This window comes from Notamacropus eugenii, chromosome 1 (assembly GCF_028372415.1).
Source record: "Notamacropus eugenii isolate mMacEug1 chromosome 1, mMacEug1.pri_v2, whole genome shotgun sequence".
Classification (NCBI taxonomy): domain Eukaryota; kingdom Metazoa; phylum Chordata; class Mammalia; order Diprotodontia; family Macropodidae; genus Notamacropus; species Notamacropus eugenii.
In genome coordinates, this window is record NC_092872.1 from 290,312,610 (window position 1) to 290,330,819 (window position 18,210).

The 18,210-nt window shown below is 43.4% G+C and overlaps 1 protein-coding gene across 2 annotated transcripts in view; it reads left to right on the forward strand.

Moving 5' to 3' along the window:
* DPYSL4 (dihydropyrimidinase like 4) overlaps positions 1-18,210 on the forward strand; it is an 82,076-nt gene that overhangs the window by 15,772 nt on the left and 48,094 nt on the right. For both annotated transcript variants that reach the window (XM_072629110.1, XM_072629111.1), the window contains exons 2-8: positions 2,761-2,849; positions 7,708-7,892; positions 8,855-9,019; positions 11,320-11,381; positions 11,490-11,570; positions 15,455-15,523; positions 16,397-16,517. In XM_072629110.1, the coding sequence (XP_072485211.1) occupies positions 2,761-2,849; positions 7,708-7,892; positions 8,855-9,019; positions 11,320-11,381; positions 11,490-11,570; positions 15,455-15,523; positions 16,397-16,517 (772 nt within the window). The remainder of the gene's footprint in view (positions 1-2,760; positions 2,850-7,707; positions 7,893-8,854; positions 9,020-11,319; positions 11,382-11,489; positions 11,571-15,454; positions 15,524-16,396; positions 16,518-18,210) is intronic.

An 18,210-nucleotide genomic window follows, 5' to 3' on the forward strand; every position in this document is an offset into this window, starting at 1 on the left:
CCCAATGTAAGTTATTAATTGTCTCACATTTTTCTAACAATTCTTAAAACAGCATCAATCTGAGCAGAAATTATATGCTCTTTACAGAATAGGTAACAGGGCCATAACATACAAAGAACTAATACAACAAGCAGAATTACAATATGTTGAATAAATAAATATAGCTTTATATGATGAATATATCATAATAAATAATTATACAATTAATGAATATAGCTTTAAGGGCATCAAAGCCTTTGCCAGCCTCCATAGTCTATTCCTTCAAGTGTTTGATGAGTGCTTTTGGTGCATTTCTCAAGCATCTGTGGATGGATTGGCGTAGGCTTGTGGAGGTATTTTCTTCACCATCTCTGGGTTTCAGGTCACTTGTGGAGATTCTCTAGGTAAATGTAACTAGTGATAAGACTTAGTATAATTTAATTTATATATAATTTAACAAAACCTGACAAAATCTAATCCGAATGGTTCTCTGGTAATTAATTCATATGATAAAAACCAGTTCAGACCTTATGGAGTTGACCTTATAAACAACAGAACTACAGGAAGAACATCAAAGTAGGTTGCTCAGTAAGGTCTTATTTTTTAATTCATTATAGCAATTCAGAAGTGCTTGAACACTGCAAAAACAAGATTCATTTTTTTAAATTTCAGTTTTACCTGACATGGTTGGAGAGATTTGCTGTGGAATGAAGAAGGGACATGGTTGTGACAACATCAAGACTTTTCTTCAAAGCCTAAGCTTAAGGGCACAGAGTCACTGAACATAAAGATAGAGATAAAAGCATCCTTAGTTCTGTTTATTTCAGGTAACAGTCATAGTTAGTTTTTTTGTAAAGGCCAATTGTGCAGCGAAGTTCTGCATTATTCACAGGATATCATATTCAGTATCAGATTTAATCAAGTGGGAAGCATTCCTGTTCAAAAAGTAAATAATAAAATGGGGAAACTAAGTCAAGTGGGTCCTACCATGACCTTGTAGAATCATCTTCTCATCCTCCTCAGGCACAGATATCTCCCTGTAACAGTTCTCAGATCATGCATACTTTAAGCCGCTTGAGGAATTTTCTTTGAATGGATTACTGACTTAATGGTAATTCAGATACTGGTAGCTAAATTCAAAACTCAGAACAATACCAAATTATAACCTCAAGGGATTTTACCTCAAATATCAAGTTTCACTAATCACAGCTTAGGGATAGGTACAATTATTATTATCTCTGATGTTGTTGCAATAACTATTTAATATATTATTCATTATTATTATAAAATTATTATTAATATGTTCAATAAATAAAAAGTTTACCAGTTCTCTCAAAAAAATCCACATCCTTTTTTCTTTTTTTCTTTAGTTAAAACTCATCCTGGGATAAAAATCAATCATTAGATTTTTTTTTAAAATCACATTATAGAATTCCACATAGTGAATATATGACAGTTCACTCAAAACCCAGAAAAACACTGGCTATTTACTGTAAGTCTCCAAATTAACAGATATTCATCTCTTCAGATATTGTATGTTAATCCTCTAACGGAAAAATAACATTTTAAGTCTGTTGAGACTAATATGGCTCATGATGTCACTTCAATATATACCATTCCAGTTATAATTTCATAATTTTCTTAATCATAAATTATTATAGAAATCATTTCTATACTATAAGCAACTTATAAGTCCTCTCCTCACATTTTGGTGGTGATCATTTGTGACGGAAGAAGGGGTTCCAATTTCTCAGTAAGCCAATTCATTATTTTAGAATTTCACAACCTTTAGCATGTACTTTCACAGGACAGTTAAGATTGTATGACCTTCCCCAAACTGAAAGTCCCAAGGAACCTGGGAAGTTTAAAGTGAGATTTTATAAGATCATTTTTAAAAAAAACTATATTTTCTCACATTTTGGTAACCACCTCTAATAATGTAATTAATAATTTCATAGCATACTATCCAAAGAAATTAATTTCTAATGATATAATTGCATCATCCTCTTAACAGTATTTCTTAGACAATACTTTTTCCAAAAATTCACTATACCATAAAAATTACAAACATGATAATCATATAAACTCGTGGTTTACAAGGGCAGTCAATGAACAGTCATAGTACACAAGGACTAGAAACTACAGGACAGAAGACAGTATATGGTTGATCTTGTCCACTACAAAGTCAAGACTTATGAGAAGAAAGTGAGGCTAGAGCAGGGCTGGTGGTCTATGCAAGGAGGGAGGCATGGGGGTGCTGGCTATCATAGAGAAGGCAAAAAAGAGGTGTTAGTAGAGAGAAACAGAGAGAAAGATAAAAGAGTAGGAGCTGAAGATCAGACAGAATTTCAAAGACTTAAAATCATGGAGGTAGTGATGAATGTAAATGACAGTGAAAACCAAGCTATGACCTACTGCCCCTGGAGGCTGAAATGAAGTTAAGGTGAATGTCTGGGGAGTTTGGGGAGTTGGTGAACTGGAAGGAGCACAGACTGGAGGAGATAGAAAAGAAAAGATTGGCCAATCAAACTCTTAATTCTTTTTCACATACACCACTTTCTAATCACCTTTCCCCTACTCCTGTACACTTAAAATTGGTTTGAAAAGTCTACTCTCATAGTTCGGTGTTCATTCCCACTACATTTTGTCTTGACTAGATGAATGTATGTTTACTACATCCTCTATCACTCTATCACTTTTTCCATGAAAGTTTTGATATTCGACATGATTTCAAAGGCACATTCTGATATGTGTGTTTCTCTTCCCCTTCCCCACCAACAGAGTGACCGGCTTCTGATCAAAGGAGGGAAGATAGTCAATGATGACCAGTCATTCTATGCTGACATATATTTGGAAGATGGCTTGATAAAGTAAGTTTCTACACAAACATACCTATGTAACTGGCAACCATACCTCTTTTATGAAAGATAATTTGCCCCATTCCATTTCTCCCTTTCTCCTCCCAATATATTCCTCTCTCACCCCCTTAATTTTATTTTTTTAGATATGATCCCTTCCTATTTGACTCACCCTGTGCTCTATCTCTTTCTCTCTCTCTCTCTCCCTCCCTCCCCCTCTGTCTCTCTGTATGTGTGTGTGTATGATCCCATCAGCTACTCAGCTACTGAGAAAAGTTTCAAGAGTTATAAATATTATCTTTCCATATAGGAATGTAAACAGTTCAACTTTAGTAAGTCCCTTATGATTTCTCTTTCCTGTTTACCTTTTCATGCTTCTCTTGATTCTTGTGTTTGAAAGTCAAATTTTCATTTCAGCTCTGGTCTTTTCATCAAGAATGCTTGAAAGTCCTCTATTTCATTGAAAGACCATTTTTCCCCTGAAGTATTATACTCAGTTTTGCTGGGTAGGTGATCCTTGGTTTTAATCCTAGTTCCTTTGACTTCTGGAATATCATATTCCATGCCCTTCGATCCCTTAATGTAGAAGATGCTAGATTTTGTGTTATCCTGATTGTACTTCCACAATACTCAAATTGTTTCTTTCTAGCTGCTTGTATTATTTTCTCCCTGAACTGGTAACTCTGGAATTTGGCTACAATGTTCCTAGGAGTTTCTCTTTTTGGATCTCTTTCAGGAGGTGATCGATAGATACTTTCAATATTTATTTTGCCCTCTGAATATTCTAATTCTAGATAATTCTAGAATATCAGGGCAGTTTTCCTTGATAATTTCATGAAAGATGATGTCTAGGCTCTTTTTTTGATCCTGGCTTTCAGGTAGTCCCATAATTTTTTAATTGTCTCTACTGGATGTATTTTCCAGGTCAGTTGTTTTTTTTCCCAATGAGGTATTTCACATTATCTTCCATTTTTTCATTCTTTTGGTTTTGTTTTGTGATTTCTTGGTTTCTCATAAAGTCATTAGCTTCCATCTGTTCCATTCTATTTTTTAAAGAATTATTTTCTTCAGTGAGCTTTTGAACCTCCTTTTCCATTTGGCTAATTCTGCTTTTGAAAGCATTCTTCTCCTCATTGGCTTTTTGAACCTCTTTTGCCAATTGAGTTAGCCTATTTTTCAAGGTGTTATTTTCTTCAGCATTTTTTTGGGTCTCCTTAAGCAAGTTGTTGACCCGCTTTTCATGATTTTCTTGCATCTCTCTCATTTCTCTTCCCAATTTTTCCTTCACCTCTCTGACTTGATTTTCAAAATCCTTTTTGAGATCTTCCATGGCCTGAGACCATTGAATATTTATTTTGGATGTTTGGGATACAGAAGCCTTGACTTCTGTGTCTTTCCCTGGTGGTAAGCATTGTTCTTCCTCATCTGAAAGGATGGGAGAAGATACCTGTTCACCAAGAAAGTAACCTTCTATAGTCTTATTTTTTTCCCTTTTCTGGGCATTTTCCCAACCAGTTATTTGACTTTTTGGTTCTTTGTCAAGAGTAGGGTATACTCTGGGGACCTATAAGATCTCAGTTCCTCCAAGGTGGCACAATAAAGCCTGCACACTGATCTGTGCCCAGAATCTTCTAGTAGTAGAATTTCCTCTCCACAATAGCCTCACCTCCAGTTCTGCCATGCCAGCATTCAGGGCTGAGGTTCAGATCAGCTGCTCAATTCCCCCAGGGGCCTTATGATGAGGCCTCCAACAATGGATGAGGGCTGCTACCTGTTGAGGGAGCAGCCACCCTCTGAGGCCCCTGCTGCTGCCACCTGGGGCCAAAGCTATTGGGGGGGACCCTGCTCCCTTCTCAGCCAGCTGAAAGAAACCTCTCACTGACCTTTGGTGCCTGTGCGTTGGGGGATCTGCAAACTGTTGCTGCTGCTGCTGGGTATTCTGCTCCTGAGAACTGCTTCAGTCCTCCTCCTTGTGCCCTGCAGTCAAGGCTGGGTGGGCTTCACTCCATGTCTGGTGGGACAGACCTTTTCCATTGACCTTCCAGGTTACCCTGAGGTGGAAGTCTCTTCCACTCTGTCATTCTGTGGCTTCTGCTGCTCTAGAATTTGTTGAGAGTCATTCTTTACAGGTATTTTATGGGCTGTGGAGGAAGAGCTAGAGTGTATGGGTCTTTCTACTCTGCCATCTTGGCTCTGCTCTGCCCCCCTTATTTTTCAATCAAGGTAATTGTAAGAAAATCTCTCATTCCCTGTCCCCTGCATACTTTTGCAACTGGACCACATGATCTGTAAATAGAAAGTTTGGGAAAGATGTCAAAGGATGCAAAAGTATTTTCCTAGTGAGTTAAAAAAAAAGATGTCTGGGCTCCTGATTAGTGAGTAGGCAGCAGGGTTCAGTGGAAAGAATTCTGAATTTGGAGTTAGGAGAGACCTAGGTTTAGCCCTGATGCAGGCCAGTTACTTAATCTCTCCATGTATCAGACATACATAAGGAGAAGTGAAAACACACACACACACACACACACACACACACAGATGTAAAGCACTTAAGTAGCTAGGAAAGGCCAATTTAGTCTTTCAGTTTAATTGCTACTTATTGGTAAGCAAGGCATTGAAGCTGAAGCCATGAGCCAACTGAAGAAAAAGCAGAAGGTGACATGAGCAAGGAAATATAATCATCCCAGTCATGCCCTCCCTTCAGAATGCAGAAATGGGGGCCCAGACCCAGATGCTCAAGAGCAACAGTATCAGGATAGTGAGCCTGCTTCTAGCCCACCTCCAGGTCATCTGTCACTTTCGATGGAGAAATGACTGTGGATACATGGCCCCAGAAACTGCCTCCCAGGGCTTGGGAAGAAGACGAAGACTGTGAGCTACATGATGGACTCCTTTGGAAATGGAAGAGAAAGGACTGAGGGACGGGAGGTGATCAACATGGAGAGGACACCATCCAAGCTTGGTAAAGGGAGGATATGGAAATGACTGTGATGGGCAAGGAGTCTGCCTCCTGCTCCTTCTGGACCAGTGTGTTGGAAAACATGGATGGCCACAGAGGGAGACCAGGCAAGCAATGTCTTCTGGGGCAGTCAGGTTTCCATGGTTGCAGTGAGAGAGAAGGCACATGAAACAAAGAGGTCTAGTATGCAATGTATGCACTGTAAAAGTGGCTTCCAGATGGTGCTAAGGGAGGCAAGGGCAGAATAATCTTGGGTCAAAAGGGTAGGGTTGACATGAAAAAGTAAGGACAGAGGAGGGCCAGGGGGTGTTTGCCCAGATAACCTGTAAATGAAGAGAAGGGAAAGGAGGAGGAGGAGGAGGAAAGAAAAGAAAAGAGAAAGAAAGAAAGAAGATGAAGAAGAAGAAAAGAAAAAGAAAGAGTTGTCTGACCAGGGGCCCACAGACTCCCACAGAAGCGCTTGCTTAGTCCCAAATGAGAGATGAGTAAAGTATTTATTAAGCATGATCTATATGCTAGGCAATGTGCAAAGTGCTGGGGATACAATATAATCCCTACTCCCCCAAGACAGTCTCTGATCTCAAAAAGCTTAAATTCTAATGGAAGAAAATAGCCCCAAAAGGGAAGCTGGGTGCTCATTTTAATTCATCCACTGTGTGGAAAGGAAGCAGGGAGAGACTATAACTCCTTGACTTGGACCAGTCCTGGGGGATCAGGTCTGGGAAGGGAGGCTTGAAGCCTTTTCCTCTGAGGTTATGTGGCTGGAGGCTTTCCAAATCCTCTCTAATTGACCAGAATAGTGCTGCCTCCAGCCAGCTCTGAGAGGGAGCATATCGTCACTGCCACCACCAGTTGGAAGCCAGGGGCAGGGACTGGTCTTGGTCTGCTCTACAAGGCCTGGAGGGTGAGGTCTCACTGCATATGGGTTGGTTGATTTGTTCACCCTCTCTAGCTAGAATCCCAGCCCAGAGGCTGATTTGGAGTCAGTGAGGCTGGCTTAGAGTCTCCCCTCTGCCAGTAACTGCCTGGATGACCTTGGAGAAGTCCCTCCCCTTCCCTTTGCAGGAAGATCTCTGCCCCTCTTCTCCTTGTCCCAGCTTTGCTTCAAGGATTCTTTAGTTTAATGGTCCCTGAGCTCTGGCAGGTTCTGGTCATGACCTTTCTTGGGGATTTGGTGTTTGTCCTTTGAGAACCAACCTCACCCTGTAAGGAGAGGCTTCCCAAAGGGAGAGTGGGAAAGCTGACATAATGCCTCAGGAAGCTGCCTTCTGAAGGCATGATGGAGACTAGTCTGGCTTGGCAGAGGATATACCCACAATAAAGCCATAGCCTCTTGGCTGGCAATGCTTTGAGGGAGCCAGGCAGGAAACATCTGAGCAATGGCATGGTGATTAGGGTTTTGTTGAGGGAATTTTGATTAAGGTTTGAGGTTTTGACCTAAATGGACAGAGACCAGAGTACCTAGTGCACAGTGGGCAGAGTACTGGACTTGAAGTCAAATCCTTCTTCAGACACTTTCTAGTGTTATGATCCTGGACAACCTCTTTTAGCCTCAACTTCCTCATCTATAAAATGGGGATAATAATAGTACTTGCCTCCCAGGTTTCTTATGAAGATCAAATAAGATAATGCATGCAAAGAGTTTGGCAAACTTTCAAGTACTTTAGAAGTATTGTGGTCATTGTTACTCTGGTCAAGGCTTTGCTTGGAGATGGCAAAAGTAATTTCCTGCTCTGTGGGTGGGTAGGAGGCAGGACAGGAGGAGGAGGATCTGAGGAGCCAGCACCTTTGGCCTCCTGGATTCCCACAACATGGGAGTTGACACACATACCACTGCCCTCCTTTCACATGGAACTTCAGGAGATCTGGGCAGCTGACCCTTTATAACTAGAAGTCTCCAAATTTTCTTTTCAGACAAATTGGAGAAAACCTCATTGTTCCTGGTGGCATCAAAATTATTGATGCCTATGGCCTACTGGTCCTGCCAGGTGGAATAGATGTCCACACACGGCTGCAGGTCTCCGTCATGGGAATGAACTCTGCCGATGACTTCCATCAAGGCACCAAGGCTGCCTTAGCAGGAGGAACTACGATGATCTGTAAGTATGTGTGTGTGTACATGTGTGTGTACATGCATGTGTGTGTACATGCATGTGTGTGCTCTCACACTGGTGCATTGGATCTTCCTCGTAAACTCGCCCTTCCTGTGTACTTCCTCACTTCTGGTGGGGAGGGGGCCACATAGGCCCTGATATTTACCATTGTGGTCATCCTCAACTCTCTCTTTCCCATCTCCTCCCAGATCCAAACAGTTGCCAAGTCTTGCTTAGCTGACCTCCCCAACTTCTCCATCTGTCCCCATCTCTCTACTGTCATGGCATCTGCCTTTGTTTGGAGCATCCTTATCTCTCATCTGGGTTACAGCAGTAGCTACCTAACTGGGTTCCCCTCTAGACTCTTCCTTCACCTATCCATAAGCTGCAACTGTAGTTCCTTAGTACACTGCTAACAAAGTTGGAGGGCCAAACTTCAAATAAATCATTGAAGTGGATTAGGAAGATGCACAAGCCCAATCCAGGCTCATCTTTAGCTTATATTCTGAGCTATTTCTGAGTGAGGGGTGGCCAGATGTTACATCTGTGGGCAGCTAGGTTTGAACTTGCCTCAGTGGGAGGCCACTTCTGCTTTCTCAGGGCCCTACAAGGCTCCTGGGTCACTGAGAGGGAAAGACAGCCTGCCCCCACCCTTAGGTAGGCAGAGGTGAACAGATCTGTCACCTCCTCTGAAGACTTGTTGGGGTACAGCCCCAGAGAGGAAGCTTGTTCTGCTGTGGAATGTTTAGCTTTTTACCTGCAGGTCACTGCTTCTGGTGAGCTCCATCCCATCTGCTTTCCTGGCCAGGAGCCAGAACTTCACTCTTATTCCAGAGGTGAAGTTTGGTTCCAGAAGCTGGCTTCCTTCCAGGAAGGAGCTTCCCTCTGTGGTAGGTCCCTACCCCTAATCCTGACTGGGACAGTGATTGGCACAAAGCTGACAGCTTCTGGCTTGCTTCTTCCTACAGTGGACCATGTGCTCCCGGAGCCTGGAGTGAACCTGCTTGCTGCCTACGACCAGTGGCGAGAAGCTGCAGACAGTAAATCATGCTGTGATTACTCCCTGCACATGGACATCACCCGCTGGCATGAGAGCCTCAGGGAAGAGCTGGAGGCCTTGGTAAAGGACAAAGGTAAGGGTGTCTGATTCAGGTGGTCATGGTCAGTGCCTCTGGGAATGCTTCATTCAAGGGAGTCTCTGAGGCTTATAGGGGCTGACCCCCAGAATGGGACCATATCCAAAGAGCTGTAAAGCCCAGGCCCATGCTGCCAGGAAGACTCAAGGAAACACAGCTGCTAGATTGTGATTTCCCTCACTTTGTAGATGAGGAAACTCAAGTCCAGAGGAAGGAAGGAGCAGTGGCATGTACCTCCATCCTTCCTGATGACTGGGTGCAGGCCAGGGATAAGGACCCACTTGTCAGTGCCCATGCCCTGAAGAATCATCCTTCCCCACTCACAGGCAGCTCAATCATTGGCACCTCAGCCCCGAAGGAAGGCTTTAAAGGGGCTAGTGTTTCCTTCTCACCCTTAGTAAAGGCATGTGGCTAGTTCTTTTCAAGTGGGAACTGGAAAGTTGTGTGAAGTTCCTATGTTCCTCCTTGAGTCTTGGGGATTTGGGACACTCCAAGTCTCACAGGTCAGAGAAGGTTGATCCTGTGGGGCCAACATAAGGTTCATCACCTTCATGTCTCTCTTGAGTGAGCTTTTATCACATGCTGCCATAACTGCTGGAATGGTTTTAAAATGTTCCCCTGAGGTTCTCAGACCTGATGGGATCTGAGGAAGAGGGACCACTGTTTAGGGATCTGCAGCCCAGGACTCACCCCTGCTGTTCTCAAGTACTATTGGGAGCTGCAGGGAGAAAGAATCCAGCATCCCTGCAGATTGGATTGTCCAAAATAGCACCCTTAGTCAGCAGCTCCTTAAAGGCAAAAAACATTTTCTTTTTGTTTTTTTATCATTAGTGCCCTGCACAAGGACTGTTATCTAGGAGGCACATTAGCAGTTATTCCTTCCCATGAGGGCTTGTTCAATTATTAACTGAGTTAATGGAGATCAAATCCTTAGATCTTTTTCTGCCAGGCAACAAACCCGGGGAGGAAGCTTTAGCTGTGGGAGGAGATCACTTCTTCCACAGGATGCCTTGGGGGATTCTGGGAGGTCCTGCTGTCCATGCCTGCTGCCTCAAGGGCACACACTGAGATGTAGATATGTTATCTGGGAGGGGAAATAGAGGATGGTTTATCATTCGTTAACTCTTATCATGAATTAGTGTTATTGCTTTTTTAATAATGCTATGCAGGAATGTATGGATTATAAAATTCAAAGCCATATGTGATGATCCTTTGTACACCAGTATTAAATGAGGAAAATTCATGATATGTAATAGATCTGAATGAATCATGATCCCCATGGAATTCTCCGCTCCTTCTCTTCCCGGAAGGAGTGAGGCTCACTGAAATAGAGTTTGACTCCTAACTCTGCCTTGGACCAATTTACCTAGCAAAAAGAGAACAGTGTTTATTTTTTTCACCACATTAGAGCTGAGATTCCAGGAAGTCTTCCACCACAATATGTATGGATCCCTCAACTTGTAGTGTCCACTTCAATTCACTGAAACATAATAGGGTTTATAGTTGCTGTCATACTCCTGGGGTGGTACGCTAAAAGGGACCATCCAGATCCAGACATATGACTCAATACCGAGTCATGTGTCTTGCTTGAACCCCTAAGAAATTAAGCAGGGCAACTAAATGGCAAGCAGAAAGCGTAAACTAAAATCCTTTGAATAGCCTTCTGGTAGCTTTCAGGTTTGATGTTTAGAGGAGTGTGTGTCCAGAGAAGGAACTCCCCTGGCATACTGCTGCAGACCCTACAGTGTTTGATCCCTGAGAGGAGTGGAGGATGTGGTGAGTGGTGCCAGGAGGCAAGATTGGCTCAGATGGATGAGACTGTCAAAACAGGACTCCATCTCTAGCCCAGATTACACAGAGCTCATGACCGGGAAAAGCTCTGTCCTTAGGACCTCATGCTATGGTCAACATAGGTGTGAATTGAGCTGTTGAAGGGCAATCATGTTCTACTTGGTCTCATGTGAAAGAACAAGGAGAAATATGCACAAGTTAGAAGAAGCCATCTCTGGATTTGATATCAGGAGACATTCATAAGAGTTTAGAACTGTCCACATGGGATGTCTCCAAACGTAGTGGCATCCCACCCTCTTGAGAGGTTTTCAAGCCAAGATTGGATGAGCATGTGGCGATGTGATGAGGAGGTGCTCATTTAATGGTTGGGCAGATGCCCTCAGACCTCTCCTACTCTGAGATTTCATCTGGCCCAGGTTCTGTCTGATAGAAAGCCAAGCAGGTGGCCCTAAAATGTGCTTGACTTACTAAAATAGGAGTAACTGTTTTTTCTCCATCATTTTCAGGTGTGAACTCCTTCCAAGTTTTCATGTCCTATAAAGACAAATATCAATGTACTGATGGCCAGGTAACCTTCACTCCAAATATAACTAGGCAAATGAAAAACTGTGAAGATATTTATGAGAGAAGTCTCCATGTGTAAGAATATATTGTATTCTTTTTTTCCTCTTACCAGATGTATGAGATTTTCAGCATTATTCGAGAACTGGGAGCCATTGCACAAGTTCATGCCGAAAATGGGGATATTATTGATGAGGTATTCATTTCATTTAGAAGAACACATGGTCTAATAGGTGATGCAAGGTGGATTGATCTGACTAATTAAGGACAAAAGCACAAATGCTTTGTGTTTTTGTGAGACCTTTGGCCAGGGCATTGACAATTTTAACTCTTTGGGTGTGTGTGTATGTGTGTGTGTGTGTGTGTGTGTGTGTGTGTGTGTGTGCACGATACAAAACATTCCCTTTTTCTAAATTTATGCTGACTCTACACAACTCTTGCTCCTAATCTCTTTCCTCATGGTGGCTATACCAGGCCTTTTGGGCTAGCCGCAAAAATGGAAGCCCATCCCCTCCCTCCTCAGTCTCCAAGCACACAGCCACACCTACCACTTGCCTGAAATTTGAAGCCCTCTGATTTGAGCAACCTCCACTACCCTTGTCCCCCTGCTTCAGAGTCTGTGTTCCTAAGCCTGACTTTCCTTTACAAAATCAAACCTCCACATCTGTGCTCTCCCAACCACTTCTACCTCCTCCTGACTCTTTTCCACATATTATCCCATTTGTTCATCCCCACTGGAGCCTTTCTGTATTCCTGTGACCCTACAGGAGCCTATTCTATAACCTCTTCTTTTACTCTGCTGTCCACTCATTCAAATGGCCAGTTTTTCTCTCTCTTTCCTTCTCTCCTCTTCCATACTTCTTTACACACCCATACTATCTTCTTCCACTTTGCAGTCAAAGCACTACTTAACCCCTTCAAAGTTATTCATAACCTCCTGCTGGCCAAATCTAATGATCTTTGCTCAGCCCTCATCCTGTTTGATGGCTCCGTAGTATCTGACACTTTTGATGACTCCCTCCTTCTTTATTCTTTCCTCCAGTGTCTTCCTTGACCCTCCTCCTTCACCAAAATCCTCTTATCCATCCAGGGAATGCCCTCTGGGTTCTTTCCTCACCTAATTTTCTCACCTCTTGCCTCACCTAATTAGAATGGGAGCAGCTTGGAGGCGCAATGGATAGAGTACCAGGCCTGGAGTCAGGAAGACCTGAGTTCAAATCTGGCCTAAGATGCTAGTTGATTGACCCTGAGCAAGTCACTTAACACTGTTTCCCTCAGTTCCTCATCTATAAAATGAACTGGAAAAGGAAATATCCAAGCACTTCAGTATCTTTGCCAAGAAAACCCCAAATGATTTGGTCATGAAGAGTCAGACATAACTGAAATGACTGGACAACAAGAGCAACAAATCTTAGAAGGGGGAACTCACTGAGGGCAGGGATGGTCTGGCTTTTCAGTTTGTATCCCCAGCACTTGGCACACAGCTTGTCACTTGATGCTTGGCATAGTAAATGCTTAATTATAAACAGAGACAACTGATAATAAAGAGGCAGCTAGGGTTTGCCACAATGCACAAAGTATTATGCCTAGAGTCAGCAAGACCTGGGTTCAAATCCACCCTCAGACACTTACTAGTTGTGTGATGCTGGGAAAGACACTTAACCAATGCCTCAGTTTCCTTATCTGTAAAATGAGCCAGAGAAGGAAATGGCAAACCACTTATTTTTACCAAGAAGCCCCAAAAGAGGTCATGGAGAATTAGACATGACTGAAACAACTGAAGTGACTGAATAACAACAAAACCCAGGAGGTTTAGGACTGCTCTAACACCAGGGGGCATTCTAAGCTTCTTGGGACTGATATCGAATCCACCAGGTGTTTCTAGCCCTTCCTAAGACTACACTAGGACCATGGACAGCACCAAACTTTTCAAGGCACTAAATCTACAACAAGATCTCCCAGACTTCCTGCCCGCTTTAAGGCATAAACTGGGTGTTCTGCTGCTCTACTGTTCACTGGGACTGCCCCAGCACTATGCACTCAGAAGAGAGGGCAGAGAAATAGAAATAGGAGAATTTTTAGGAACACTGAAACCCACCCTGAAATGTATCTCAAGAGGAAGTTTACATCTTAGGAAGCATTAGCAAGGATGAAACCTGGTATTTACAGAGTTGGGCTCTAGTGTTCTCAAAGTACTCCTAGTTTAGCAGAGGGGACAATAAGTATTCTACTCCCTGGAGCCTTGCATTAGAGGGTTGGTTTTGGAGACAGGAAGAACTGCATTCAAATCTGTCCTTGCACACTTGCTAGTTGTATTGCCCTGGAAAGTCATTTCTGCGTCAGTTTCCCTAATTGTAAAATGAGGGAGTTGGATTCAACAGCCTCCTGACTTTTGGAGCAGTCCAAATAAAGTTAGAAGACCTCCTGGATTTAGAACCAAAAAATGGAGCAGACAATGTGGATCTCCTGCGTCCTGGACAATAGCTCAATGTACAAGAGGACTTGGTTTTCAGCTCAGATGTCCCCCAAAGGGAGTTCTGCATTATGGTGGCTGAGATGCCAGTGGGTAGAGCACTGCCACCATACCAGCAACAAAGTCTGCCCTTTCCAACACACATAAACCTTCTAAGAAAGGCTCCTGGGAACCAAGATTGCATTTATTCTTAATTGCTTATGCCAAGCAAAACTTTCCTTTTGGCCATTGGAGCTCTAGGAAGATGTACTTTATGAGGTGAGGGGATAGATTCGGAGAAATGTTCTGATTATTAAAACTTTGTCAGTGGGGCCTGTGGGTGCTGATGCTTGAGAATGACAAAGTAAAAAGAACACTGAACTTGGAAACCAAAGATCTGGCTTCCAGTCCTCTCTCTAAATCCTCCTTGCTGTATGACCTTAGGAAATCACTTTGTGTCTCTAAGCATGTTTCCTCATTTATAAGAGAGACATAATGATCCTTGTATGCTTCCTTCATGGGATTGTTGCAAAAAAAGTGCTTTGTAACTCTTAAAGCACTTGATAAGTAAGGGTTATGATGGTCCTTGACTGCACACACTAGGGATGGGCACACAGGGCTGAGATTTGGGAAATGGAGCTCTCCTGGCTCTTCAGCTCATCAGCTGTGTGACCTTGCATCACCTTTCTGGCCTCAGTGCCTTCACTGAGAGAATATACTGCCTCTGGCCCACCCACTTTGATGACGATATCATGTCTACTGAGAGGATGAGAGCAAGCTCACCTTTGTAAAAATGCAACATAAGACACCAACACAGTGAGTTGTTACTCATGACCTTATACCCTCAAATATTCCCAAAGGCCATTTTGCAGATATGTATTATATGATGGCACACTCCTTAGTATCATAGAATTTAGATCTGGGAAGGGATTTTAAAGACCCTCTATTCTAACTCCTCTCCCATTTGCCACATGAAAAAAACTGCTTTCCAGAGTGGTGAAGTGATTGTCCAAAGTCACTCAGCTAGCCAAGAGCTGACTCAGGACTTAAAACTAGGCTTCCTTCTGCCTCCAGAGCCAGCACTTTCTCAACCACTCCTTTAAATTCTCATTTGTTCTTTTTCATGGTCCACATTCCTATCTGGGTCCAGAATGAATTTAAAAGGACTTAGAAAATGAAACAAAGTTAAACAAGATAATTACAATTAAAACAGAACAAAAGCCCATTAAAAGGAGAAGAGGAAAAGATAGTACTGGGAATCCAGAGAAAATCAGAGACTCTGTGGGTGGTGAATTTGGCTCCAAGTTTTCTGGAAGCAGTGGGAAAGGGGGAAGTAGGGTTCTGTAGCTTTCTTTGGTTAGAAAGAAAACACCTATGATATAATGATGAATGAGGATTCTGTTTATTATATGGTTCTTTCTCATCTGGGTCACCCAGTGGCCATTATGAAATGTCTCCAAACCCATTTGCAAAAGACAGAAACACTCCAAGAGTCATTTCTTGGAAGAGTATAGACAGCTTCACTTAGTGCAGGCCTTGACCTCTGCAGCGCTCACACACTGTACGAGATTTCTGATGATCTAACAGTACAAAGAAAAAGATTGTTTTTTTCTTTCTGGCTGACTTAGGAACAGAAGCGGTTGTTGGAACTTGGGATCACTGGACCAGAGGGCCATGTTCTTAGCCACCCGGAGGAGGTAAGAGATGTCTTCCTGTGCCCAGCTGGCTAAATGCCAATACCAAATCCCAGCCCTCCCTAGTTGTAAAATGAGGGAGTTAGATTCAACAGCCTCCTGACTTTTGGAGCAGTCCAAATAAGGTTAGAAGACCTCCTGAATTTAGAACCAAAAAATGGAGCAGACAATGTGGATTTCCTGTGTCCTGGACAATAGCTCAATGTACAAGAGGACTTGGTTTTCAGCTCAGATGTCCCCCAAAGGGAGTTCTGCATTATGGTGGAACTAGCAACTAGGAAGTAGGGCTTCCTTCCCTCAGGACTCTGCTGTCACCTCATTTCTTTAATCTGATGTGAGACTGACATTTGGTCATATCTCTGCAGCTTGAGACATCTAAAAAGATGCTTTGGGAGCCTTTTCTCCCTGGGACATTAGTAGTTTAGCCTCAGCAGCTCCAGCCACAAATCCTGCCATTCTAGATCTTCTTCACTAGCCCCTGGCTGCCTATGTTGGACTGATTTGGAGCCTAGCCAGAAGCCAGACTTCTGCCCAACCTCTGCCCCAGTGGAGCCTACCCTGAGCAGGATTCACTTATCTGGACATCTCAATCACCCTATCTCACAGGACTCTAGATGCCAAGAGGGAAATAGGGGATGGGTAAAACTTTTCCCTTCCTTCCTGATACCAGCCAATTAGCCAGAGCAGTCCTACATTTCCCTCTCACTGTAATATCCATGGGGGTCAGGGGGGAGGGTTGGTTTTCAGAGAAACCAGACCAGCCAAAAGGGTACTCGAAGTTTCTCTCTCTCTCTCTCTCTCTCTCTCTCTCTCTCTCTCTCTCTCTCTCTCTCTCTCTCTCTCTCTCTCTCTTTCCTGTCTCCCTTTTTTGGCCAGGTGGAGGCAGAAGCTGTGTATCGGGCAATCACCATAGCCAAACAGGCCAACTGCCCCCTCTATGTCACCAAAGTGATGAGCAAAGAAGCAGCGGAGACAATTGCTCATGCGAGGCGCAGAGGTAAGGACTAATGTCTCTCTGGTCTGTTTTCCTGTGCCCTAGTACATTGCTTGCAGCCCTGTCTCCACAAGGCCCAAAGACCAAACAATCCTAGGTTCCCTGTTCATTAGCAGCTCATTGTCCCAAAGGACAGCATCTCTAGACAGATTTCTTCTCCAGTCACACTAAACATTCATGATATTGAAGGGAACTCAAAGCAATCAATAAACATTTGTTAAGTACCTACTATGTGCCAGGCACTGTGCTAAGTGTTAGGGATACAAAAAGAGGCAAAAGACCATCCCTATCCCAAGGAACTTGTGATGCAATGGAGAAGACAACATGCAAACCAATATACACAAAGCAAGCTCTATACAGGGTAAAGAAGAAACAATTAATAGAGGGAAGGCCCTGGAGTAGAAGGTGGGAGTTTGGTTAAGACTTAAACGTATCTTGGGGGGGGGGTCAATAGTTGAAGCAGAGGAGGGAAAGCATTCCAGGCTGGGGGATGACCAGAGGTCATGCCCAGAGAGGAGAGATGGAGTTTCGTGTTTGTGTAACTTCCAGTAGGCCAGTGTCGTTGGATCTAAGAGTAGGTGTCAGGGAGTAAGGTATATATAAATGGATCAGAAAGGGAGGAGGGGGCCAGAGTGTGAAGGGCTTTGGATGCCAAACAGAGCATTTTGTGTTTGTTCCTGAGGCAAAAGGAAACTACTGGAGTTTAGCTAATAAGCAGGTAACGTAATTGCATATGCACTTTAAGAAAATTGCTTTAGTGGCTGAATAGAGGGTGGGTGGGAATGGGGAGAGACTTGAGGCAGGCAGACCCACCAGTAGGGAGCACAGTAGTCCAGGTGGCAGGTGGGAAGGGTCTGTACCAGGGTTGGGGCAATGTCAGAGGAGACAAAGGACTGTATCCCAGAGATGTTGCAAAGATGATATTTGTGGGCCTTGACACTAGATTGGATATGGAGGGGAAGGGGAGAGATGAGGAGGAATTCAAGATGATTCTTAGGTTGCCTGAGAGACTGAGAGGAGGGTGTTGCCCTCTACAGTAATGGAGAAAGTTGGTTGGGGGAGTTTAGGGGTAAAATAATTAATTCTGTTTGGGATACATAGAGTTTAAGATATGTACTGAACATCCACTTTGAGATGTCTGAAAGGCAGTCAGAGATGTGAGATTGGAGGTTAGTAGAGAGGTTGATGAAGGACAGGTAGTAGATTTGAGTCAAAGGTGTAGAGATGGTAATTAAATCCATGAGAGCTGATGAGATTACCAAGTGAAGTAATACACAGGGAGAAAAGGACCCAAGGTGATCTCTGAGGGACACCTGTGGTTAGGGTACATGCAGAGGAGGATCCAGCAAAAAAGATAGGGAAGGAACAATGACCAAGGATCAGGAACCTGAGGATTAGGTTGCATTGTAGAAGGGAAAAGCAACACAGTGAATTTATCCAGGTTTTCAGGTAGAGCTCAGAGGCCATCTTGTCCCCAAACCTCATTTTACAGAGTAGGAAACTGAGGCCCATGGAAGTGAAATAATTTGCCCAGAGTCACAAGGTAGTGAGCAGCAGAGTGAGAATTCAAACCCAGCTCTTGTGACTCAAAATCCAACACCCTTAGAGTGGTCCTTATTTCACCTGGCATCAGAGTTTACTGGAATCATGCTGTCCCAGACACTAGCAGAGAGGTGATATTGCCCTATGGCTCATG